This window comes from Dromiciops gliroides, chromosome 3 (genome assembly GCF_019393635.1).
Source record: "Dromiciops gliroides isolate mDroGli1 chromosome 3, mDroGli1.pri, whole genome shotgun sequence".
NCBI classification, from domain to species: domain Eukaryota; kingdom Metazoa; phylum Chordata; class Mammalia; order Microbiotheria; family Microbiotheriidae; genus Dromiciops; species Dromiciops gliroides.
Window position 1 is genome coordinate 655,683,247 of NC_057863.1, and position 25,200 is coordinate 655,708,446.

The following is a 25,200-nucleotide window of genomic DNA, read 5'->3' on the forward strand; positions in this document are numbered from 1 at the left end:
GATCATTTACCCTGTTACAAACCTACACATTTTATTCTGTCCTATAACACACCAAAAATGTCTTTTCTCATTCAGTACTCATGCCCAAATAGAGCTTTTGATCCAATTTCTCCAGCTTTCTTATTATTGCCCACCCCAAGCAATGGCAAGAGATATTGCTAATTAAAGCAATAACCAAACTATGACTGGTCTGGCTTGCTGTTATATTCTTCCCATTGGGTAAGCAACCCCAATCCCAGCAAGCCTGTTGTAAGATAAGGTTGGGTGGCCATCTGTCAGGTTGTAGAAGGTATTCTTGTTCAGGCATGCGTTACCTTGGATAGCCTCTGATATCTTTCAAGCCCTAAGATTCTATGACAGTTCTTATCCTTAGGATCTAGTTGTGAGTCTTGCCATAGGCTTTTCAAATTGCTTCAGCATCAGATCAACCCCAGCAGTTCCAAGGGTTCTTTTCAGTCCTATGTCCTCCTTTATTCCTGTAGGGGGCAGCACTATCCTTCTAATCTCTCAGGCTCACACTCAGAGTTAGCCTGGATTCCTCTCTCTCACCCCCTGTATTCAATCTGAGGCCAAGGCCTGTCAGCTTCACCTTTGCAACATCTCTCAAATCGGCTCCTTTTTCTCCTTAGAAGGTACTAAATAAATGATTAATTGATTGACACAAGGCTTATTAGGAAGAGAGATGATCATCCCTCTGTTCTGCTCAACAATATAAACAGAACTAGACCATAGGAAGCACTAAACTGGAATAGCTACTGTTAAGGGCTAAAATTCTAGCTAAACTGTCTAAAATATCTAATGAGTGGTCGCCAATAAATTATAAGCTTTAGCAAGAGTTAGACTTTTAAGCATTTATTAAGGAGAATAAGAATTTGGTAAAGAGAGAGAAAGGCCTAGATTCCTATCTATTAAAGGGAGAGCACATTTCTAGCTCCGCTCTCCACCCGAGTCCAGAGGAAAGAGCCCCAGAGTCAGCGCCAGTCTCTTCCTTCCTCCTCCCACTAGTCCGCGTCACTTCCTCCCGCCAAAGAAAAGACTCCTGGTCTTGCCCTCAAAGACCTTCGCTTCATGGGCAGAACTCTTCTACAGTAAGTATCCAGCAGGTGGCGTCATTCCAATCGTTACAGTCCCCCCTGTTGTTTCTCAAGAAACAAAATGTTTCCTTGACGGAACAGTAAAAACAATATAATAACTATTGCTAACTAATAATATGTGAACAACAATATAGAAAAGGAAGAGAGGAAAGTTTTGTCCAGAGGGGCAATTTTTTTTTGTCCTCATGAACCGACGCTTTGACATTAGTCTTGCAAAGGGAGGGCCTCTGCAGAGAATACATATTACAGATGGTGTATATTATAACAGAAAGAGAAAAAAACAAAAAACAAAAACAACAAATCAAAACTGTTCATTTAAAGTCTCTGAAAGTCTTTTCTTAGATGTCCTCTAGGTGTAGTCATGGAATGGAAGTCTTTTTAGGGATTGATGTGTGGATGCTGGTAATCAGCCAGGAAAATTTCCTACAAAATTGAGCTTAACACAACTTTAAAATAGCTTTGTCAATAATCAAATCAAACAATGAAAGTTCTCAAAAACATGTCTAAGGGAATTCAGAATCTTAGTTGTTACACATGAAACATATAATAAAACAAAAATTGAAACATTCTTTAAAATTATAATATTACTATAGTCCCCCCTTATGGAGGGTAATTGAGAAGACAATTGCTGCAATATTAATTAATAAAAATAATTTTTATCTTTGTTTTATCACTTTTTGCATCATCTGCCTAATTATCCTCATGCCATTATGAGAAATTAAAAAATCTAATATAATTGGTAACAGGTGTCAAGGCCAAATTCAACACTGTATTTATCATGACACCTGAGATAATTATGGGGGTTACCATAAAAGAACAGAGAAATGATGGGATATGAGCATTCCCACACTTGAGCAATATATACTGCCAATGCAATATGCCAGGTTTAAAATAGATGGATGGAATATATGTCCATGCCACCAAACATATTGGAGGAAACTGAGTCAGACTTAATCAGATGCATGGGATTGAGATGTCCATGGCATCAGGCATATAGGAGGGAGCATAGAAGCCAGGTGTAGAAGTGAGATGGGTGGGATGAATACTTCCAGCCATCTGTACAATATTGTGGGGGAAAAGAGAATAAAATATTAAACCAAGAGAATCCAACCTCAACATTTGTCAAAAGCCATTCCCTCGGCCATACCTTGACTTCATGCATGTCTCCCCTCATGTGACAGTTCAGTGTCTGCTCTTGCATGTATTCCTCTTGTGATTGGATGGCATCTTGGCCAACTGGCATCTGATAACTCAGAATAACGGCAATTAATGTCTTAAATGATAAATTCCCATAATTTAAAATCTCATATGGATTTAAAAATTGAGGATAATGATTGCAAAAAATGTGAATACATCTTGACTCAGAACACAATATATAATTATGCAACAATTTCAAATAATACCCCTTTTTTTTACTTAGTATACAATTACTTTTGTGAAAAATCAGAACATATTTGAATACAAGTTAAAGCACAACACAATCTCAAAGACAACTTTTACAAATGTTCCTCTCTCTCTTTTTTTTTTTTGGAATATGCTTATCAAAAATAATACTTCTAGAATCAATTTACACTTGCCATGGCAAACAATTTGCCAGGGAAATGCTTTAAAGAGTTTGATCAAATAATCAGTTGAGAAAAAATAGCAAAAACAAATAACTCAGAATATGGGAGCACAATACTCCTAGAATTAACATTGTATAATAAAATCAAAACCATCTTGCAATGTTTCAAAATTAGATAGACAAATGAATAGAAGAAAATACACATGGAACAATATAATACAGTGAAATTCAAACTAAGGAAATCTAAATGAATATGAACTTAATAAGAGTATTACAAAATATAAACTTGATCGCATGACTATAAAAAGCTTTTACAAATATTCTCCTTGTTTTAGAAACTAAATATAAGACACAATCTCAAAAGCATTAAAATCTCTATGAAAATAAACCCATACCATTAATTTCAAAATGTATATGTAATGGCATAGAAATCCTATGTAACCTCTGAACTGACATTAATACTCTGAGTAAAGTTAGAACACTTTTGATTCCGATATCTAAAATCCCCAATACTCATATCAATACCTTGCTGCTTACTTCCACATTTCTGTAAAATATATACCCTCCCATGGCAAAAGAAGCGGAGTCTTGAACTATGTTGATTGTCATTCTTATTCAGCTTAAGTTTTTCTTCTTTAACCCCTCTATATTGTCTGTCAGTCTTTTCACCATACAAATGCTTTATAAGATTACTAATTAAAGACAAAAGCAGGTTAGCAAAATTATGAACAAATCGAGCATATCTGGAATTTAAAGGGTTTTCTAAGGTTGTCTCAGAAGCACAGCCAGGCTGGGGAAGGGCTGAGCCTAAAGCTGCAAATGCAGGTAGAAAAAGTTGAGCATGCGCATCAGATCTCTGGACTTTCCAGGCAGGGGAAGCTATGGGCTTGGCCATAGGAGGAGTAGAGGGTGGGGTCTGGAGAGGAGGGGAGGGACCAGAGCAATTTGAATCAGACTTGATTTTGAACTCAGGCCTGGATTCCTCTTCCCCCACTTTGCCTCCAGGTGCTAGGGGATTAAAAGCTTCTAGAGGGTGGGTCATTGCCTCCAGGCATGCAAAATTAAAGCAACAATTAGTATTGGAACTGGGAAAAACTGCAGGAATCTCTTCAGGTTTCTCTGAAAAAGCATGGTTGGGAGAGGGGGAGATATTTCCTTATGTGAGTAAGTTGCTGGCTCTTTTAACAAAAATAAAAAGAAAAATAGAAAATCCACAAAAACAAAGCATTAACATGATCTTATCTCCAATTTGTCTGGTTAAACAGACTAAAATCAAAAATAGGGTAATTAGGGAGTTTAAAAGGTCCATTTGAAAAAATTTAAAGGGAAAACACTGGGCAATTCAGCAGTACTTCGGATTTAAAGGGTTAAGGTAGGGGAAATTTCTTACCCAACTGAAAGATCAAAAGTGAGGTTCAGCTTTCCTCTTCGTGGTCAGCCATCTGTTAAGGGCTAAAATTCTAGCTAAACTGTCTAAAATATCTAATGAGTGGTCGCCAATAAATTATAAGCTTTAGCAAGAGTTAGACTTTTAAGCATTTATTAAGGAGAATAAGAATTTGGTAAAGAGAGAGAAAGGCCTAGATTCCTATCTATTAAAGGGAGAGCACATTTCTAGCTCCGCTCTCCACCTGAGTCCAGAGGAAAGAGCCCCAGAGTCAGCGCCAGTCTCTTCCTTCCTCCTCCCACTAGTCCGCGTCACTTCCTCCCGCCAAAGAAAAGACTCCTGGTCTTGCCCTCAAAGACCTTCGCTTCATGGGCAGAACTCTTCTACAGTAAGTATCCAGCAGGTGGCATCATTCCAATTGTTACACTACCAGTTAGTTATCCCTGGTGGCAGATCCATTTTTTTTCAAATTGGTGGAGAATGTAGATGTTCAAAAGTTAACATTGCAGGGGCAGCTAGGTGGCATAGTGGATAGAGCACCAGCCCTGGATTCAGGAGGACCTGAGTTCAAATCCAGCCTCAGACACTTGGCACTTACTAGCTGTGTGACCCTAGGCAAGTCACTTAACCCCAATTGCCTCACAAAAAAAAAAAAGTTAACATTGCTCCCTTCATTGTATCTGACCTTCAACAGGTTTCATGACAACTGTAGGCCTGTGAAACCAAATGTGATATTAACATATAACATTTTTTCATGACATGCTTCAGATATTTTTCCTTGACATGTCCTAACCAACTTGGGAGAGTCATAGCTCCTTCAGAAATACAACACTCTTGTAACTGTCTCTCCTACAACATTATTTTTTATATAGACACCTAGCCACGCCTGCATTAGATTGCCCTGGTCTTGGACCTTACCATTTCTGCTTAACCACACTTCTCTGCCTGCAAAGCAATGTCCTTACCTTCTGACTATCCATCTTTCTCCTTGTCACAGTTTCTTTGCTTCTAAACTCTTCTCTATTTTTATTCTTCACCCAACACTTGTACCCCCTTTGTTTCTCTGGGCCTCCTTATTATTCCTCTTGTTTCCCACCACCACCACCACCACCTTCTTGTTCACAATTTTTTGGTAATGACTTTTCCCTTAGACTTGATTTGAGTGAATTGATGGCCCTTGTTTCAGCAGTTTTATAATATGGATAATAATAACAATAGGTGGAATTTATATTGTGCTTTAAGGTCGGGCAGAGCACCCCAGCTAGTGGGAACAGCTTGCTCAGTCAGCACTAAGGATGGGCAAAGCACTATGGATGAATGGATGAATGAATGAAGCATTTATTGGGCACTATGTGCAAAACACTATGCTAAGTACTGGGGATACAAATAGAAAGGTAAGATGGTTCTTGCCCTCAAAAAGTTTACATTCTAATGGGGGAGATACCTATTGTATTGTCTCATGCCATTGTGGCAGTGTGTGTGACTGGATGAGACAACCAAATGGCATAAGTCCTAATCTATGCTGATGACTTAGGAAATTTAATCATTGACAATAGTGTACATATAGTTCACTATTATGGAAGAAGGCTTCTGGATCAGGTGTAGTGACAATCTGACAGGAAGGTGGGTGGGTGTTGCCAAAAACCATTTCACTGTTTTGGTAGGGAGGGGTTGCTTTTTGGTTTGGCTGTGCCACTGGTTAAAATGGTTTCTGTATTTGGGTTATGTTGGCTCAGGTACATTACCTAGATTCAATCCATAGGTTGTGGGCTGAATTTGCCCCAAGTTTGAGCTAAAACTATGAATCTAACATGTAGAACAAGCCAACCAATAACTTACTGTGAGCTCAACAATGACAGGGACCTTGTTTCCAAGAATGAAAAATATTTTGTTGATAGGAATTTATATATATATATACATATATATATGTATAAATTCCTATCAGCAAAATATTTTTGTATGTATATAAAAATTATTTTTATGTATATATATATATATATATATACATACATACATATATAATACACACATGTATGTATATTTTGGGCAGGGCAGGGAGGGTTAAGTGACTCGCCCAGGGTCACACAGTTAGTAAGTGTCAAGTGTCTGAGGCCAGATTTGAACTCAGGTCCTCCTGAATCCAGGGCTGGTGCTTTATCCACTGTGCCACCTAGCTGCACTTCCATCTCTCCCCCACCCCTCCTCCGGAATTTAAAACCCAAACTTTTGTCCCATCACAGGAAGCACAGGGAGGGGGAAGGGGAACTCATCCTTGTTTTTAAGGAAGCAGTCAGCACCATGGCCAGTAGTAGCAGCTACCAGTCATATCTGGGACCATAGTGACTGGGGTCACTAGGATATATTGCTTTAGGCAGATGGGTTAATATATTTTAGTGGGATTAGCTGAGAATGTGAGGAGGAAAAGCAGCTATAAGTTGCCGGTGAAGTAACTAGGTTCTTTGACAGTGTGTTTTGGTGTTTTGGATTATTGGAAAAGTAAGAGTGGGACTTCTAAAAGAAGCTTTTGGATCCGGGAACAAGTGCAGGGGCATTGGCTTTGTCTCTAGAGGTGAAGCTTTCCTAACATTTTATTGGTGTGTCTGTGGCTTTTCCCTGGTGTATGATTGTGCATCAGGCAAGCAGGGAAGAGTGTACATGTGTCTGGACTTTCCTTTCTCCCCAGTGTCTAGGGGCTTGTGGGAGCGCTTATTATCAGAATCTACATATCAGTTTTCCAAAACAGAACAAGTCTGATGAAATGGCCTTTCAGATCCATTTGTGGCTTCATTTTTTTTTTTTTTTAGTGAGGCAGTTGGGGTTAAGTGACTTGCCCCCGGTCACACAGCTAGTAAGTGTCTGAGGCCGGATTTGAACTCAGGTACTCCTGAATCCAAGGCTGGTGCTCTATCCACTGTGCCACCTAGGCTTCATTTTTAATGAAGCACTTGTTTGAAGTCTCCACCTAATTCTACCAAGGTCTTGCTTGAGTGCCCAGACTTAAGACTTAGCTGCTCCAGCCTCTTCTCAGTTCACTAGATTCTTCAAACTATCCAGGCTCCCAACACTAGCTACATAACCATGGACATTTAACCTCTCTGCATCTTGCTTTCATCATTCATAGAAAGAACATAATCGGATTTGTTGAGAATAGTATTTTGTAAACTTTAGAAAGTTATATGAATCCTAATTTCTCAAAAGAGGTTTTTGTTGATGTGATTTTTTTACATCACTATAGTTTTACCCAGTATCCTTCCCCTCATCCCTTTCAGAGTCATCCTATATTACATATAGTATTTTTTTTTGGGGGGGGTGAGGCAGTTGGGTTTAAGTGACTTGCCCAGGGTCACACAGCTAGTAGGTATCAAGTGTCTGAGGTCAGATTTGAACTCAGGTACTCCTGACTCCAGGGCCGGTGCTCTATCCACTGCACCACCTAGCTGCCCCCGAGTTAATCACTTTTAATAAATCAAGATTCAAGGTCAGGTATAACATCAATCAGTGATTGCTGACTTGGCCATTGTGAAGTCTCATTTGATAGACCTTCCAAAGGCTATGCCAATCTCCAACTCATCCTTTATAATATTATACTTGATCCATTTGTTGACACAGTTCATTCTGCTTGCTTAGGGTAGAGCTGGTCAGCCAACCAAGAGTACTTCCATTGGTAGACCATAGCCAATCAAGAGCCAGTCAACAAGCATTTGGGTTTTTTTGTTTTTTGTTTATTTTAGTGAGGCAATTGGGGTTAAGTGACTTGCCCAGGGTCACACAGCTAGTAAGTGTTAAGTGTCTGAGGCCAGATATGAACTCAGGTCTTTTTGCCTAATCATCATAACCAAGACCTGTGTGGCAGAGATGACTTAATGATATGTAATGTCCCTCAACTTATTTTTGTACTTCCAGACCACCCTCTCTTGCTCCACATGAAGAGGTGCCCCATATTATGACCACTTAGTTATGACCCTTGCCTTGTCCATCCTGTGACCACCCATGCTGCTGTGTCATCTCCGGCCTTCCTGGAAGGACAAAATCAAGCTCTATCAATCAAGGAGACTTATTTTATTTTGCCTCTTCTATATCATCTGGGTATCCAGCACTATAAACTGGGGCCTGGAGCCTGGAGTGAGGGGGATCTAAGAAGATCTGAGATCCCCATTCATTGAAGTGGGTTTGGTCCCTTTAATAAATGATTATTGGCTTAGGCTTCTGCTGCAGTGTATTTTATTGCAGAATGGAAAATTTTTAGACCCTACAGATGGAAGAGACTGGGTTATGACCTTGTGAAGAATCACCATAGGTCCAGTAACTGGACTGTATGACAATGTATTCCTTGATGAAACACACCCTATGCTAACGAACAATATGTAAATAACAATATAGAAAAGGGAGAGAGAAAAGTTTTTTCCAGAGGGGCAGTCCCTCATAGACGCGATGCTTTGACATTGATCTTGCAGAGGGAGGGCCTCGGCAAGTATATAACGACAGAAGGAGAAAACGAGATCGACAAAACAAAACTGTTCATATAAAGTCTCTGAATTCTCTTGTCTTCTTGGAGTGGTAAGGTGTCATCAGGAGGAAACTGGACTCTGGTTCGGAAAACTGGGCTCTGGACTCTGGACTCTGATCTAGAAAACTGGATTCTGGACTCTGGTCTGGAAAACTGGATTCTCTTCTTTAACTGTTTGAATTGCTGGATTTTTATTAAACCTTAGCATAGCGTTGTCAATGATCAAATTAATAAATTCAATTACATGAGGTAGTTATGCAATGTATAACACTTCTTACCACCATGTGTCTGGATCAAAGCCAAATTTAGTATGTGTTCATGACACCTGAAAAATGTTATGGAAAGATTATCATACCATATCTCATGGTTTCAAGACAGCCAGTGATTGTGCTAGGCCACAGGTGATTAGACTGAGTGAGATACAAAGAAAACAAGTTCAGTTAAATTAGGTTGTTTTAGGAGGGAGAGAGGAAGGAACTGGACTGTGTGTCTAACAATTGTGCTCTACATAGTCGCCATCATAAGCAAACCACGGACTTACTTGTACCCATCTCTCCAATAGTTGCACATATATTCTCTCCAGGGCCTGCATCAAGCTTACTGTAAGAGTCAGTATGTCTCTGAAATGATAAGTTTCCATACTTCATAAATCTCATATTAATTTCACCAAAGACAGTATGATGATAAAAATGCATGTTATGCTGCATAACTGAGGATATACTAGTAATATATACAATAATTCCAAACCATACCCAGAGTATGACATATAAATGATAAATGAATGTAAATAGCTAATCATATTAGACATTATTACATAATCTTCTTTTAGCAAGTAAACCACACCATGTTATACATGAATTCTCTAGTATAACAGTAACAGATATTTAAAGTGGTGATCAATTTATTAAAAAGAGATAAGGCTTCAATCAGCAAGATTCAATATTCAATATGTTCATTGATAGATCAAGCAATAGGATTCAATAACTCTTTTTTTTTTAAACAGAATCCCATAAAAGAAGGAAAAAAAACTCATTAAAACTCATGGTTCTCTCAAAAAGAAAGAGAAAAAAAAATTCTGGTACCTTATGAGGCCCAATGGCCCCACCCACAGCATATACTTAAAATGTCTTTGAAAAGTCACTTAGTTTACAAAATTGAGTTAAAAAAAAAGGAAAGTAAAAGAAACAAAAGTCAAAAACAAACCAAAACCAAAAACAAAAAGCAAAAGGTTTGCTAAGCACTTTTTTGTGCTCTTAAAGAACTTAAAGGTGTGGTGAATTAGAAGCCTTTTCAGTGCCTTTCAAAAGCCAAAACAAACAAACAAACAAAAACAGGATTAAAGGATAGGTACGGGGAGGGGAAAGGGTGGGGGAGATTGAGGTGGGCCAGAAAAACAGGCCATATGCTTCAGTGGTTTGCCTGTAGAAGGAAACGTTTGTTAACCCCACTGCCCTGCAAAAAACCAAAACAAAACAAAAATGCAGCAAAGGAGACAGAGGAACAGTTAGACAAGTAGAAGCAGGCGAGAGTATTATCAGAGAATACAAAAGAAAGGATCCCTCAACGTCTTGCAGTGCAAGAGGTTGGGAGTACAATTGGTCAATCAAGCTTCAGTATGTCCAGTCTAACCCAAATTCCAATCGGATCCACTTTTTCTTTTGGAGGCTGATATTTCTAGCAAGCCCCAGGTGGTTTTCTCGGGGTGGGGGTGGAGTTTTATAGCTTCTGTCTTTATTTTTACCATATTAGCAAACGCTTTTACTAAAAGCTATTTAATTCTTCGGGCTGATGGTAAATGGACTCTTGGGGGAGTTGCTAGGTTAAAGTATTAGGTGGGAGTGTGCCAGAAATATATATTATGGGATCCAGTGACCAGTACCGGGTCCTGGGCACCAGGGGCATGAGAGGCTAACCTGGTCCTGCCCCTTCCTTGCTGACAAAAGGGACCGACTCTGGGACAGGGGTGCACCCAACTTGACTAAGGAACATTTGCTGGGGTAGGGGTGGTGAGCGTCAGGAGCAGGAGGGGTCCGGGTGAGCCGTGCCTCTTCATACCTGGCTCTTAACGTATGCTTGCAGACTCGCCCGGACCCCAGCCGGCAGAGGCAGTCCCTGCCTTTTGTGGAGAGCCGAGGCGGGAGGGAGGAGGGACCAGAGGCATTCTTGAAGTCGCCACGTGGCAGACTGTAGTGCGTCTGTGCAGAAGGCGCCTCGCGCCTACATTTCCCAGATTCCTTAGAGCCCTCCTTACGCCAGCCCCCTCCAGCTCCTTCCTCCCTTTCAAGGGCTCCGACTTCAATTCCCAGGATGCTTCTGCGAAGACACGCTGGGGTCACGACCCCGCGTTCTCTTTAGCCTTCTGCGGCGTCGCGGCTGGGAGTGGAGCCCGGACGGAGGAGCCGCTCCAGAGCCCATTACTCCGTGCGGGCGGAGTGTGTGAGTGCGAGCGGAAGGGGAGAGGGGAGAGGGAAGGCCGGAGGAGGCCGTCCGCGCTCCAGGCTCCGCTGCAGCCCGGGTGTGTGCGTGAGGGTGTACGCGCGCACGCTCGCTTTTGCGTGAGCGCGTGCGTGCTCACGTGCGCGCGCGCGCGGCCTTGGCGGCCTGGCGTCGTATTCGCCGGAGTCGGGCGGGTCCGGAGGCCGCTGCGGTGGTGTGGGAGCTGGGGCAGGGCCTGGAGCAGACGCGGGAGGAGCGGTCTGGTCCTGCGGAGGAGCCGGGCTTGAGGCGTCCCAGGAGGTGGGGCCGGGCAGGAGGGGGCACGTGACCCTACGGGGGGAGGGGCGGGAGCCGCTGAGAGGCGCCGGGCCAGACCTGGGGCCGTGACCCCCGCGCCCCTTCCTTCGTCGGGTGCCGGTCGATCTTCGTCTTCCCGCGGGTGAGTCTTGGGGCGCGGCGTCCGGGCTTCCCGTTCGCCTCCGTCCCGTCTCCGGACTTGGGTCGGGGGCCCGAGCCTTCCCCCCGGGAGCTTCCCGGCCCCGAGTCAACAAACTTGGTTACCTTTCGGGGACCGCCCCCCCTTCCCCCACGGAGGCCGAATGGGCAGGGTCCTCCCTGGGGGCGGAGCTCCACGCGCGACTGTCACGACTGTCACGACGGGCCTCGGCGGGGGCGTTGACAGACGCTGACTCCTCCCCCCGCCCCCCCCCCCCCCGAGGCGCGAGCGCGGCCCAAGCCCCCCGATTTAGGCTCCGAGGCTCCCTAAGGCCACTGCCGGCAGGAAAGGCAGGGAGTCGTCGGGCCGTGCAGCGGGCGGCAAAGGTGTGGGGGCACTTTAAACAAAGCCAGGTGGGGGGTTTGGAGCGAAGCTGGGCCAGATTCCTGGGGTGAAGGATGGGCGAGGCCTCGGGTACACAAATCCGAAGGCTTTCCGTTCTAGGTCTTGATAGATCTCTCCCAAAAGAAAGGGGATTGTTCCAAGGGTCCAGATCTGTAGTGGAATATCCTGCAGCCACACAAGTCTTTGCTTAAGGGTTACGGATTTCCTTCTAGTACAGCCGGGCTTCCTCTCCGGCACACAAGGGGTTACCGTTCTGATTACCTGGATCGTTGGGGGAGGGACCCATTTTCTCTGAGGTCATGAAGCTAGCAAGTGTCTTAAGGCCAATTTTGAACTCAGCTCCTGACTGGAAAGGTCTAGATGACCTTTCTGATGGTCAGCGGATGAAGAAACAAGTATAAGGAACTTTCTTTGCTATCAGGCATGCGCTTACTGTTTCAGTGGTCCAGATGTCTACTCAAAGCTGTCATGGTTTTCTTCAAGGAATCCAAACAAGCAACTTTTCCACACGTTATGTTCTTTCTGGAAAATAATGGACGTTTTTTTCCCCATTAATTAAGAAGACAGCTGAGGCTCAGAATAACTAACTTGCATTCTCAGTGCTGGACACTGGGGAAGTGCTGAAATTCAACCCATATGCCCCAGTATAGCCAGAGGTTGGTTCCTTGGAACCTGTTAGATGGGCAAAAAGGTCACTGGGACTAATGTTGATGGCCCTTCCTTCGGATTGTTGGAAGAGTTGGGTCCCCTTTGGATCTCTTACTCTGTAAGGCTCTTCGGCCTCACACACCTGGGCTAGGGTGTGTTGTTTCACTTTGTGAATTTTGTCTCCTTCGTGAATTCTTTCTTTTCTCTCATACTAGATTTTCCAGATTCTGCCTTTCCCTAAGAGGAATAGAAAATGACTTCTGGGCTCCTGATGGCCAGGTCGATGGTGAGTTATGATTTCTTTTCTCCTGAAATGCTACCTTGTTTCTCATAGTGTGGACATATTTCTTTCCCTTTTCCTTCAGCCCCTATCGAGTCCCTTCCAGGGATGACCAGAGCCTTGAATGTTCTCCCTTTGATGACTAGATACTCAGATTTTATAGAGTTCACAGATCATTAGGATTGGAAGAGATTCTATAAAACAGCATGAAGGCTAGTGTCAGTAGATTGTAGAGAACATGGAAGAAAATAGACAACTAGAAAAATAGGAAAGGGAGAACTAGAGTGTGAATGGCTTTAAAAATCAAAGAATTTTGGTTTTGATCCTGTAGGTAATGGGGAGCCACTGGAGTATATTGAACAGGGAAGTGATGTAGCTAAACCTGAGCTTTAGGAAGATCCTTTTGGCAACTGAGTGAAGGGATAAATTAAAGTGGTAAAAGGCTTGAACCAGGAAGACCAACCAGAAAGTTATCATAAATAGATGAGGTGAGAGATAACAAAGGCTTATCTGACATAGTGGTAAACTGAGGCCCATGGAAGTAAAGTGTCTCCTTCAAGGTTACCTTTTTTTATTAAATTTTTACTTTCAAATAAAGATCTGTCTTTCTTTCCCTCTCCTTTTCACTCTCCCCACTCCAATTGAGAAAAAGGCAAGAAAAACAAAATTCCTGTTACAGACATGTATAGCCAAACAAAACAAATTCCTACAGCGGCCACTTCTTCTTCTTTTTTTTTTTTTTTGCAAGGGGCAATGGGGGTTAAGTGACTTGCCCAAGGTTACACAGCTAGTAAGTGTCAAGGGTCTGAGGCTGGATTTGAACTCAGGTAGTCCTGACTCCAGGGCCGGTGCTCTATCCACTGCACCACCTAGCTGCCCACACAGTGGCCACTTCTACAAAAATGTGTCTCAGTCCGTCACTTACCTATTAGGAAATGGGCAACATATTTCTTTTTTTTTTTAGATAAACATTTTTATTTAAAGTAAAAAAAAAAAAAGAGGGCAGCTAGGTGGCACAGGGGATAGAGCACCTGGAGTTAGGAGTACCTGAGTTCAAATCCGGCCTCAGACACTTAACACTTACTAGCTGTGTGACCCTGGGCAAGTCACTTAACCCCAATTGCCTCACTAAAATAAAAAAAATCAGGTGGGAAGCAGCAGTATAGAACTAGAAACAATGGGTCTAAATAGCACATGACACAATGGGATACTTTGGAAAACAGTAGGTTTCCAATCAGTAAAGGTCTTCCAAAAAAGCTAAATTATAACTCGTTTGGGTTTTGTAATTCAAAATAGAGAATTTCCATACATAAATCAAAAACATGCAAAAAATAGGACTGTATATGAAATTATAAATTCTATCTCATACTAGTTGCTTTAAGTATATAATTCTATACTTTCATTTTTTACAGTTCTGCTTGTCATGCTATTTGATCTTCCCTTGAGTGAATTTGAAATATTATAATGGCCCCTTAAGACATTAGTATTACATTATTACCAACTACACCACCCATTAACCTTCCTTTCTTCCTCCCAAATTAAAAAGACGAATGGGGGAGGGAAGCTTAATCCACACCATGACCATATCTAAAAATGCTCCTTTTTCCATCTGGTGTCCATCCCTTCTGTCTGAAAAAAGGATAACATATTTAGAGTATTTCCAGGTCTCCTGGTGACTTGGTTCTCTGTATTCATTAGTTTCAAAATTGTTTTCTCTCTTTTTTAAATTTTTTTTTTTAATTAATTAATTTATTTATTTTTGCAAGGTAGTGAGAGTTAAGTGACTTGCCCAGGGTCACACAACTAGTGTAAAGTGTCTGAGGCCAGATTTGAACTCAGGTCCTCCTGAGTCCAAGGCCAGTGCTCTATCCACTGCACCCCCTAGCTGCTCTTTATTTTGTCTTTATACTGGTTTAAATTCTTCTGACTCTGCTTATTTCACTTTGCATCAATCAGTTCATACTACCCAGGATTCTATGAAATCACTTCTCAATACTTCCTATAATGAAATAATATTCTATTACATTCACATAAAACTTTGTTGAATCATTTTCCCAATTATCTAAGACGCTATCTAAAAGACCTTAGGCACTACTTAACTTTTAATCCCCATTTTAGGATAAGGACATGTTTTTCTTATGACTCTTACCTCCCCAGTATTTTCACCTTCTTATCTGCAACATTTCAACATGAACTCTCTAATTATAGTGGAATCGCTGTTGATCAGAGTTCCTAAATCTTTCACAGTTGGTTGTTTTTATACATTGTTGCTATTATATAAATTTCTCTGCATCAGTTTATATGAGTCTCCCCAGGTTTCTCTCAAACTCTCAAGCCCTAAGGTCATGTGTTGCAGGGACTGTACAAGAACTGAGGTCTCTGGACTCCCTGCTTTGTGCTCTTTACATTGTTGTTGTCAATTTTCAGTCATTTAGTCTTGTGTGACTTTTTTTAAGTAATAAACATTTTTATTTATAGTTTTGAGTTCCAATTTTATCCTTTCCTCCCTCCCTCAGGGGGCAAGTTATGCATGTATGATTATGTAAAACATTACCATATTAGTTATTTTGTACAAGAAAACTTGAATGAAAGAAAGTGAAAAGTAGCATGCTTTCAGTCTGTTCCATCAATATCAGTTCTTTGTTTGAAGGTGGATAGTACGTTTCATCAATAGTCCTTTGGAGGGCAGCTGGGTGACGCAGTGGATAGAGCACCGGCCCTGGATTCAGGAGGACCTGAGTTCAAATCCGACCTCAGACACTTGACACTTACTAGCTGTGTGACCCTGGGGAAGTCACTTAACCCTAATTGCCTCACCAAAAAAAAGAAAAGAAAAGAAAAATAGTCCTTTGGGATTGTCTTGGATCATTGTATTGTCGAGAATAGTTAAGTCTTTCACAGTTCTTCATCAAACAGTATTGCTGTCTTTTTGCACAATGTTCTCTTGGTTCTGCTCTCTTCACTGTATGTCATTTCATATACATATCTTTCCAGGCCTTTCTGAAATCATCCTGCTTGTCATTTCTTAGAGCACAATAATATTCCATCACCATCATATACCAGTTTGTTTAGCCATTTCTCAACTGATGGGCAGTCCTTTGACTTCCAATTCTTAGCCACCACAAAAAGAGCTGATATAAATATTTTTGTACAAATAGGTCTTTTTCTCCTCTGGGGGATGTCTATGGGATATAAACCTAGCAATAGTATTGCTGGATCAAAGGGTATGTGCAGTTCTGTAGTCCTTTGGGCATAGTTCCAAATTGCCCTCCAAATTGGTTGGATGTTTTCACAAGTCCACCAACAGTGGATTAGATTAGTGTCTCAGCTTTCCCCATCCCCTCCAACAACCAGTATTTTCCATTTTTGTTATATTTGCCACCCTGATAGGTGTAAAGTGATATCTCAGAGTTGTTTTAATTTACATTTCTCTGATCAGTAGTGATCTAGATTATGTTTTTCGTATGATTAAAGATAGCTTTGATTTCTTTGTCTTAAAACTGCCTGTTCATATCCTTTGACCATTTATCATTTGGGGAGTAACTTGTATTTTTATAAATTTGACTCAGTTCTCTATATAATTAAGAAATGAGGCCTTTATCAGAGATATTTGGGGTTTTTTTGTTTGTTTTGTTGTTGTTTTGGGGCAGAGCAATGAGGGTTAAATGACTTGCCCAGGGTCACACAGCTAGTAAGTGTCAAGTGTCTGAGGCCGGATTTGAACTCAGGTCCTCCTGAATCCAGGGCCGGTGCTTTATCCACTGTGCCACCCAGTTGTCCACAGATATATTTGTTTTGAAAATTATTTCCCAGTTTTCTGCTTTCCTTGTAATCTTGGTTACATTAGTTTTGTTTGTGGAAAATTGTTATTTTACATTTTGTTTTGCTCTATATCTTCTTTGGTCCTAATTTTTTTCTCTGCCCATAAATCTGATAAATGATTCCATGCTCTCTTAATTTGCTTACGGTATCATCCTTTATGTGTAAATCATGTGCCCATTTTGACCTTATTTTATTATATAGTGTGAGATACTGGTCTATACCTAGTTTATGCCATATCGTTTTCCAGTTTTCCCAGCAGCTTTTGTCAAATAATGAGTTTTTGTTCCAAAAGCTTGGAGTTTGGGGTTTATCATACACTAGATCATTATAGTCATTTACTATAGTGTAATTTGTACCTATTCTATTCCACTGATCCACCTTTCTATTTCTTAGCCTGTACTAGATTGTTTTGATAATAACCCCTTTATCTACATTAAAGGACCCGGAGGGCATGGAATATGATATTCCAGAGGGCAAAGGAACTGGGACCACAGCCAAGAATCACCTACCCAGCAAAACTGTGTATAATCTTTCAGGGTAAAAAATGGGACTTCAATGAAAAAGAGGACTTTCAGGCATTTGTGATGAAAAGACCTGAACTGAATAGAAAATTTGACTTTCAAATACAAGACCCTAGAGAAGCATAAAAAGGTAAACAGGAAAAAGAAACCATGAGGGATGTTAAAAGATGAAACTGTTTACATTCCCACGTGGGAAGATGATGCTTGTAACTCAAGAACTTTCTCAGTCTTAGCGCAGCTGGATGGAGTATACTTAGACAGAGTACAGGTGTGAGTTGACTGTGAAGGGATGATATCTTAAACATATCAAATTCAGGGGTGAGAGAGGAATGCACTGGGAGAAAGGGAAAAGGGGAGGCAGAATAGAAGCAAGAAGAAATCTTATACATTGGAGGGGAAGAAGGGGAGGTGCTAGGGAGTGAGTGAATCTGCCTCTCATCAGAATTGGCTCAAAGAGGGAATTTCTTACATACTCAACTGAATATAGTAATCTACCTTACCTGACAGGATTAGTAGGAGGGGAAAGGAATGGGTTGGAGTGATGATAGAAGGGAGGGCAGAATTGACTCAAAGAGGGAATAACATACACATTCAAGTGGGTATAGTAATATATTTTGCCTTAAAGTGGAAGGCCAAGGAGATGGCTGGGGGCGGGGTGGGGTGGGGGAAGCAAAGGAAGGAAGGGCAGATTGGGGGAGGGGGCAGTAAAAAACATAATAATATACTTTGAGGAGGGATAGGGTGTAGGAAGATAGAAAATAGAGCAAATATCAAGGGGAGGGAATAAGGTGGAGGGTAATACAGTTAACAATAGTAACTGGAAGAAATGATGAGCAGGCTGATATCAGAAGGACATGTGAAAGGGGAAGAACTGATGGTGTCTGAATACAGATTGAAGTAAAGTTTTGTTTGTTAGCTCCTCTTTCTAAAGTTATTTTGTCTATTTTCTTTTAGAACCTGACTAATAACCCAAAGACTCCAGCTTCTGGGATAGGAACTCAGTATTTGACAAAAACTGCTGGGAAAACTGGAAGATAGTATGGCAGAAATTAGGCATAGACCAACATCTTACACCTTATACTAAAATAAGGTCAAAATGGATACATGATTTAGACATAAGAGGTGATACCATAGGTAAATTAGGAGAGAAAGGAATAGTGTACCTATCAGATCTTTGGAAAGGAGAACAGTTTTTGACCAAACAAGAGATAGAGTATATTATAAAATGCAAAATGGATGATTTTGATTATATTAAATTAAAAAATTTTTGTACAAATAGAACCTGACTAATGTGAAGTTGTTTTGCATGACTGCGCATGTGTGACTTATTCTTGATTTCATAGCGAGGGTTGAGGAGGGAGGAAGAAAATTTAGAACACAAAGTTTTAAAAAATCAATGTGAAAAAAAATTTTTTATATGTAACTTGGGAAAAATTCTAAATAAAATGAAAATTAAAAAAAATAATTACCACTTTATAATATAGTTTGAGATCTGGTACTGCTAGACCACCTTCTTTCATATTTTTTCATTGATTCCCATGATATTCTTGAGCTTTCTTCTGTAGATGAATTTTATTATTTTTCCTAGCTCTGTAAATATTTGTTGATAGTTTGATTGGTATAGCACTAAATAAATAAAGGAGCTTTGATGGAATTGTCATAATTAATATTTTTCCAGTTGTTTAGATCTGACTTTATTTGTGTGAAAAGTGTTTTGTAGTTCTGGTCATGTAGTTCCTGGGTTTGTCTTGGTGAGTAGACTCCCAAGTATTTTATACTGTGGCCACAGTTATTTTAAATGGAATTTCTCTTTCTCTCTGATGTTGCTGGACTTTGTTGGTAATAGATAGAAATGCTGATGTGGGTTTATTTTGTATCCGGCAACTTTGCTAAAGTTGTTCATTTCAAGTAGCTTTTTAGTTGATTCTCTAGGATTTTCTAAGTATAACATCATTCATCTGTAAAGAGGGATAGTTTTTTCCTCATTTCCTATTCTAATTCCTTTAATTTCTTTTTCTTACTGCTATAGCTAACATTTCTAGTACAATATTAAATAACAGAGGTGATAATGGGCATCCTTGCTTCACTCCTGATTGTATTGGGAAAGCTTCTAGCTTATCCCCATTAGATAATGCTCGCTGATGGTTTTAGATAAATAGTACTTAGCATTTTAAGGTAAGCACCTTTGATTCCTATGCTCCCTAGTGTTTTTGTTTTGTTTTGTTTTTTAGTGAGACAATTGGGATTAAGTGACTTGCCCAGGGTCATACATCTAGTAAGTGTTAAGTGTCTGAGGCCGGATTTGAACCCAGGTACTCCTGATTCCAGGGCCAGTGCTCTATCCACTGTGTCACCTAGCTGCCCCCCTAGTGTGTTTTTTTTTTTAACTTTTTTTTTTTTTTTTAAGTGAGGCAATTGGGGTTAAGTGACTTGCCCAGGGTCACACAGCCAGTAAGTGTTAATTGTCTGAGGCCGGATTTGAACTCAGGTACTCCTGACTCCAGGGCCGGTGCTCTAGCCACTGCGCCACCTAGCTGCCCCCCCCCTAGTGTTTTTAATAGGAATGGGTGTTATATTTTGTCAAAGACCTTTTCTGTATCTGTTGATGTAGTCATATGATTTCTGTTGGTTCTGTTATTGATATGGTCAGTTATGCTGATAGTTTTCCTAATATTCAACCAGCTTTGCATTCCTGGTATAAATCCTACCCGGTTATACTGTATGATCCTTGTGATGTCTTGTCTGATTCTCAATGATCCTCATATGGGGTTTTCTTGGTAAAGATACTGGAATGATTTGCTATTTCCATTTCCAGTGGATTAAGGCAAAGGTTAAATGACTTGCTCAGGGTCACACAGCTTGTAAGTGTCTGAGGCCACATTGAATTCAGGTCATCCCTACTTTGCTTGGTTCATTTAGCCATCTATTGGGCCACAGTATGTTGGGAGTACCCCACATTTTCTTTTCTTCTTTCTTTCTCTCTTTCTTTCATAGTTCGTGTTTATTGTGTCTTTTAAAAATTTTTATTTATTTAGAATTCTTTCCGAATTACATGTAAAAATAAATTTTAACATCAGTTTTTAAAACTTTGTGCTCCAAATTCTCTTCCTCCCTCCCTCCCCACCCTGTCCCCCTTAAGAACTCAAGCAATTCAATATAAGTTATACATGTGCAGTCATGCAAACCATTTCCACATTAGGTTGTAAAAGAAAACAAAAAACGATACCATCAGTTCTTTCTCTGTAGATGGATTGCATTTTATATGTCCTTCAGAGTTGTCCTGGATCATTGCATTGCTGAAAATAACCTAGTCCTTCACGGAAGATCATCTTACAATATTGTTGTTATTTTGTATATAGTACATTTCACTTTGCATCAGCTCATGTATGTCTCTCCAGGCCTTTCCAGTAGCATCCTGCTCATCATTTCCACAGCATAATAGTGTTCATCCCAATCCCATCCCACAGTTTGTTCAGCCATTCACCAATTGATGAGCATCACCCCAATTTAGAATTCTTTTTTTTTAAATCTCTTTTAGGATACTAACCCAGTAGTGGTATTGCTAGGTTGAAGAGTATGCATGGTTTTATAGCCCTTTGGGCACAGTTCCAAATTTCTCTACAGAATATTTGAATCGATTTACCAGGAGTGTATTCATGTCTCATTTTCCCCATATATCCCCCAGAACATTTGTCATTTTCCTCTGCTGTCCTATTATCCAAGCCAATAGGTATGAGGTAGTACCCAGAATTGTTTTGACCTGAATCTCTCCAATCAATAATGAGTTAGAGCATTTTTTTTACATGGCTATAGATGGCTTTGATTATTTCATTGGAAAACTTTATATCTTTTGATCATCTATCAATTGGGGAATGGCTCTCATTTTAACAAATTTGACTCAATTCCCTATGTGTTTGAGAAGTCAGGCCTATCAGACAAACTTGCTTCAAATTTTTTTCACAGTTACTGCTGTTTAGAGTCCAGGAAGACATCTTATCTTTCCCATGACAGCTGTTCAGATGTTTGAAGTCAGTGATTGTATTTCTGTTGTCTAGGCTAACTATTTCCAGTTTCTTCAAAGGAGCCTCATATGATATGATCTCAAGGCCAAACTCCATCCTGGGGTTAATAGGCCCCGAGGGGTTCCATGGATAGATTGGGGGGGGGTGTGCACTTATTTTAATATTTTTATAGCTATTTCAGTATATAGTTTCTTTTCTAATCTATGAAAGTTCTTTTTTGTTTGTTTGTTTTTGAGGGCAATGGGGGTTAAGTGACTTGCCCAAGGTCACACAGGTATTAAGTGTCAAGTGTCTGAGGCTGGATTTGAACTCGGGAACTCCTGAATTTTCTAATCTTATGTTATGTATTTTGTGCACTTAAAACCCTTCCAAGAAAGGAGCCCAAGACACAACCACAGTGAACTTGGTGTACACACTGCTATTTGTTTTTTGTTTTGTTTTTGTCTTTTGGTGAGGCAGTTGGGGTTAAGTGACTTGCCCAGGGTCACAGCTAGTATGTGTCAACTGTCTGAGGCCAGATTTGAACTCAGGTCCTCCTGACTCCAGGGCCGGTGCTCTATCCACTGTGCCACCTAGCTGCCCCTACACACTACTATTGCTCTGTGCTGGCAGTCCTTAAAATGTGGTCTGGGGTCTTTAGGACCTTCTCAGTGGGTCTGTGAAGTCAAAATTATTTTCATGACAATACTAACATGTTTTAATCTTTAATATGGCAAATATTGATAGAGCTAAGTCACATAAACAAAAGGCATTAGGGATGGTATTATCTTTGGTAAATTTTTAAGAGTAGAAAGGGGTCCTGAGACCTCAAGTTGGAATTGTTTCCCTGTACCCTGTGTAGCTTTGCTTTTGCTGTTCTCCATATGTTAACAGTGCTGTTCCCACTCCCATCCATGTCACTTGACATTTTACCCCAAAATACAGTTATAGCAACCTCTGATTCACTCACATTATCCCCCTCATTTACCTATCTCTTCACCATTTTTTATGAGAAGGATGATGTCTCGAGAGAAAGAACAAGTCATTGTTATTAGTACTAAGAAGAGCTTACATCATAATGTACTATTTGTACCCATCCTCTTTATTCTGCCTGAAATGTATCAGTCAGTACTGGCCTTGACCGATGTGGTGTGCCAGCTTAGAAAGGAGTGTTTGTGATGTGCTCGCTGCTGTTCCTGCAGACTTGGTGAGAATTTCATACCAGGGGAGGCCTCTAGAAACCCTTGAGGTGGAGCATGCATAGCTCCTAGAACCAGCCAGCTTCCTGTCACCTTCATGTTCCACGTGACCATCCACGTGATAGAGGGTCCCCGAGTGAGCAGGAATGTTTGTTCTTTCAGGAATTGGTGACGTTCCAGGATGTGGCTGTGGACTTCACCCAGGAGGAGTGGGGGCACTTGGAGCCGGCTCAGAAGGACCTGTACAGGGAAGTGATGCTGGAGAACTATCAGAACTTTGTCTCCCTTGGTAAGGACGGCTTGACCCTGGGAGCTGGCGTCTGTGCATCGGGCTAGCCTTGTGTTCCTGCTTGTGAAGGCTGTGGCCTGGCTGAAGTGCTGAGCTGGGTTTTGTCTTAGTGCCTAGGGGTAGTCACGAGTGAGCATGGGGACAGGGACCGTGGCTGACATTTGGATTGTAGTTCAGGGCTTCTGGGCTGGCATTAACCTATGTTCCCTTCTTTGATCTCACCCCAAACCTGTGAGGTCAGTACTGTAATTCTCTCCATTTTACAGAGGAGAAATCTTAGTTCCAGAGAGTGTGCAGATCAGCAAGCCTGGATAAAGTGGCTCCCATGTGCCAGGCACTAAAAACAGGCACAGACTAGATGCCTCTCCACTGGCCCCACACTTTAGGAGTGTCTGAGCAGCAGTTTGATCCCAGGTGTCCCCTGACTGCCGCAAGCCTGGATTGAGCACCTCTGGGGTGTAAGGCATTGTGCTGGCCATACAGACACGGGAGTGAAAGAGTTCCTGCCTGTGAGGGGCTTACAGTCCAGGCACAACATGAAGGCCATGGCCCCTACTGCCTGTCTCTGTCCCTGTAGGCATGGTACTGCTGCTTGGCCCCAAGGAGAGAGCCTTTGATTTATGCAGCTGGAAATCAGCTGTGTGGTACTCCCCCTCCTGGGTTCTCCCAGGGCAGAGATTTTCCCTGGGAGGCATGGAAGGTTTCTTTCCTCTTGGCAGGATCAAAATGAACTGGATTTTCTTTGATGCCACATCAGCTCAGGTCCCTCATCTGTAAAATGAAGGGGTGAGAGCACACGGCCCCCACAGGTCCATCCAGCTCAGAATCTCTGGCCCCGTGGCCTCAGTGAGCTGACCTCCATATTGCCTGGGGGCAACACAGGTGTCTTCCCATGTCCTGGGGTCCTTGGCTAAAGAGAAGGGGCTGCAGGGAATTCTGGGGTGGATTTCTGTTCTTAGCGCTCTGTCATTTCTTTCCCCACCAGGAGGAATGCCAGCCCCCAAACCTCCCGTGATCTCCCAGTTGGAGAGAGGAGAAGCACCATGGAGAGCAGACAGGGTTTATTCAGGTGAGTGAGGGAGGGAGGGAGACCAGCCTGAGGGGAATCCTTGCCAGCTGGAGCTTAGTGGGGCAATAAAGTTGGAGCCCCTTTGAAATGGTAAGCAGGGAGCCTTCCTCAAAGGCACCAGCATCAGGCAGGCAGCTGGCTCTCTGAGGCCCTCTAGGGGTTGGACATAACACTTGTCTCCCCTTTGTTCTATCTAATGCTCACCCTTCTGGACTCTGGATCTCAGCCTTCCTTCCCTCCTCACCACTCCACGTTTATTTCTTCCTCTTTCATCTTTTATGTATCTTCCTCTTTAAAGATACCATTTCCCTTCAGATTTCCTGCCTACATTAAGAGGAAAAACACATTAAAAAAAAAAAACAAACTAAAAAAGGGGCAGCTAGGTGGTGCAGTGGATAGAGCACCAGCCCTGGAGTCAGGAGGACCTGAGTTCAAATCCAGCCTCAGACACTTAGCACTTGCTAGCTGTGTGACCCTTTGGCAAGTCATTTAACCCCAATTGCCTCACTAAAAAAAAGGAAAAAGGAAAAAAAGGAAAAACAAAAACCTGTGCTGTTTGTGGTTTTGCCTACCTTTGAGATTATGTTACTGCCTTTGTTGGCGATTGTGCCCTGGTTCATCTCTGTTTCATTTTCTTTCTGAAAATGAAGCAGTCTGACTCCCATTCTCACTTTATTCAGTACTTAGAGGATGTGTGGTTTCTTCAGTATGAGTTCTCCCTGTGGGAACAATTGTGGCTTCTCTGTCAGAGGGCATCGTTTTTTGTGAGTTGCTATGAGTGAACACTTCATCATAGCTAGCATGTTGTGAAGGTTTGTAAAGCATTTGACATACATGTTCTCATTTAATTATGTATCATTTTACATTTTATATTGTCTCATCATGTAGCCAACCTGGGGACGTTGAGGTTCCAGATTTGCCAGGCTCGACCTCCCATTAAAGACATTCTTTTATAGAGAGCCTTTCACTCTCAGTAGGCCCACAGCTTGCTTTCCAATAGCATAACTTTGGAGAGCCCTGACTTTCCTTCCTGCCACAATGGTATGTTGCATTAAGACTTGAGTAAAGGCCTTCCCATAGTGACAGTTTTCTTTTTCTTCATAAGTATTTGTCTTTTATTTTCACATTATCTTTATGGCCCAACATGTCCCTCTTAAAGAAAAAAGAGAAAGAAAAAATAGTTTGGCAAAACTCACAGTTCATCCAAAGGCCCACCATTGTATGCACTTGCCCACATTCTTGATTCCTTACCCCTGCCCAGAAATGGGGAGAAGTGTCTTCTTGGATCTCTTATTTGGGGCCAGGCTTGGTCATTATAATTTTGTAGCATTGAGTTTCAAGTTATTTTGTGTTTTCCATTATCATTGTTGTAATCATTGTATTGCATTATCTTCTGAGTTCTGCTTCATTTTGTATTACTTCTTATAAATGTTTGTGCTTCTGTTTTCATTATTATTCATACTTATAAGAGAGTAACATTCCCTCTTAGTTCTTGTATTTTCCATCTCTCTCCCACTTCACAAACACAGCTGACTCTTCTCT

General features: G+C 41.4%; 1 protein-coding gene across 3 annotated transcripts in view; it reads left to right on the plus strand.

The window, feature by feature from the left end:
* The first annotated feature begins 10,019 nt into the window (after positions 1–10,019).
* LOC122749884 (zinc finger protein 260-like) overlaps positions 10,020–25,200 on the plus strand; it is a 28,744-nt gene continuing 13,563 nt past the window's right edge. The window contains exons 1-4 of one of the 3 annotated variants that reach the window (XM_043996451.1): positions 10,020–10,988; positions 12,693–12,763; positions 22,463–22,589; positions 23,575–23,658. In XM_043996451.1, coding sequence (XP_043852386.1) covers positions 12,731–12,763; positions 22,463–22,589; positions 23,575–23,658 — 244 coding nt within the window. In that variant the 5' untranslated portion in view covers positions 10,020–10,988; positions 12,693–12,730. The other 2 variants (XM_043996450.1, XM_043996449.1) reach the window with 2 other exon arrangements.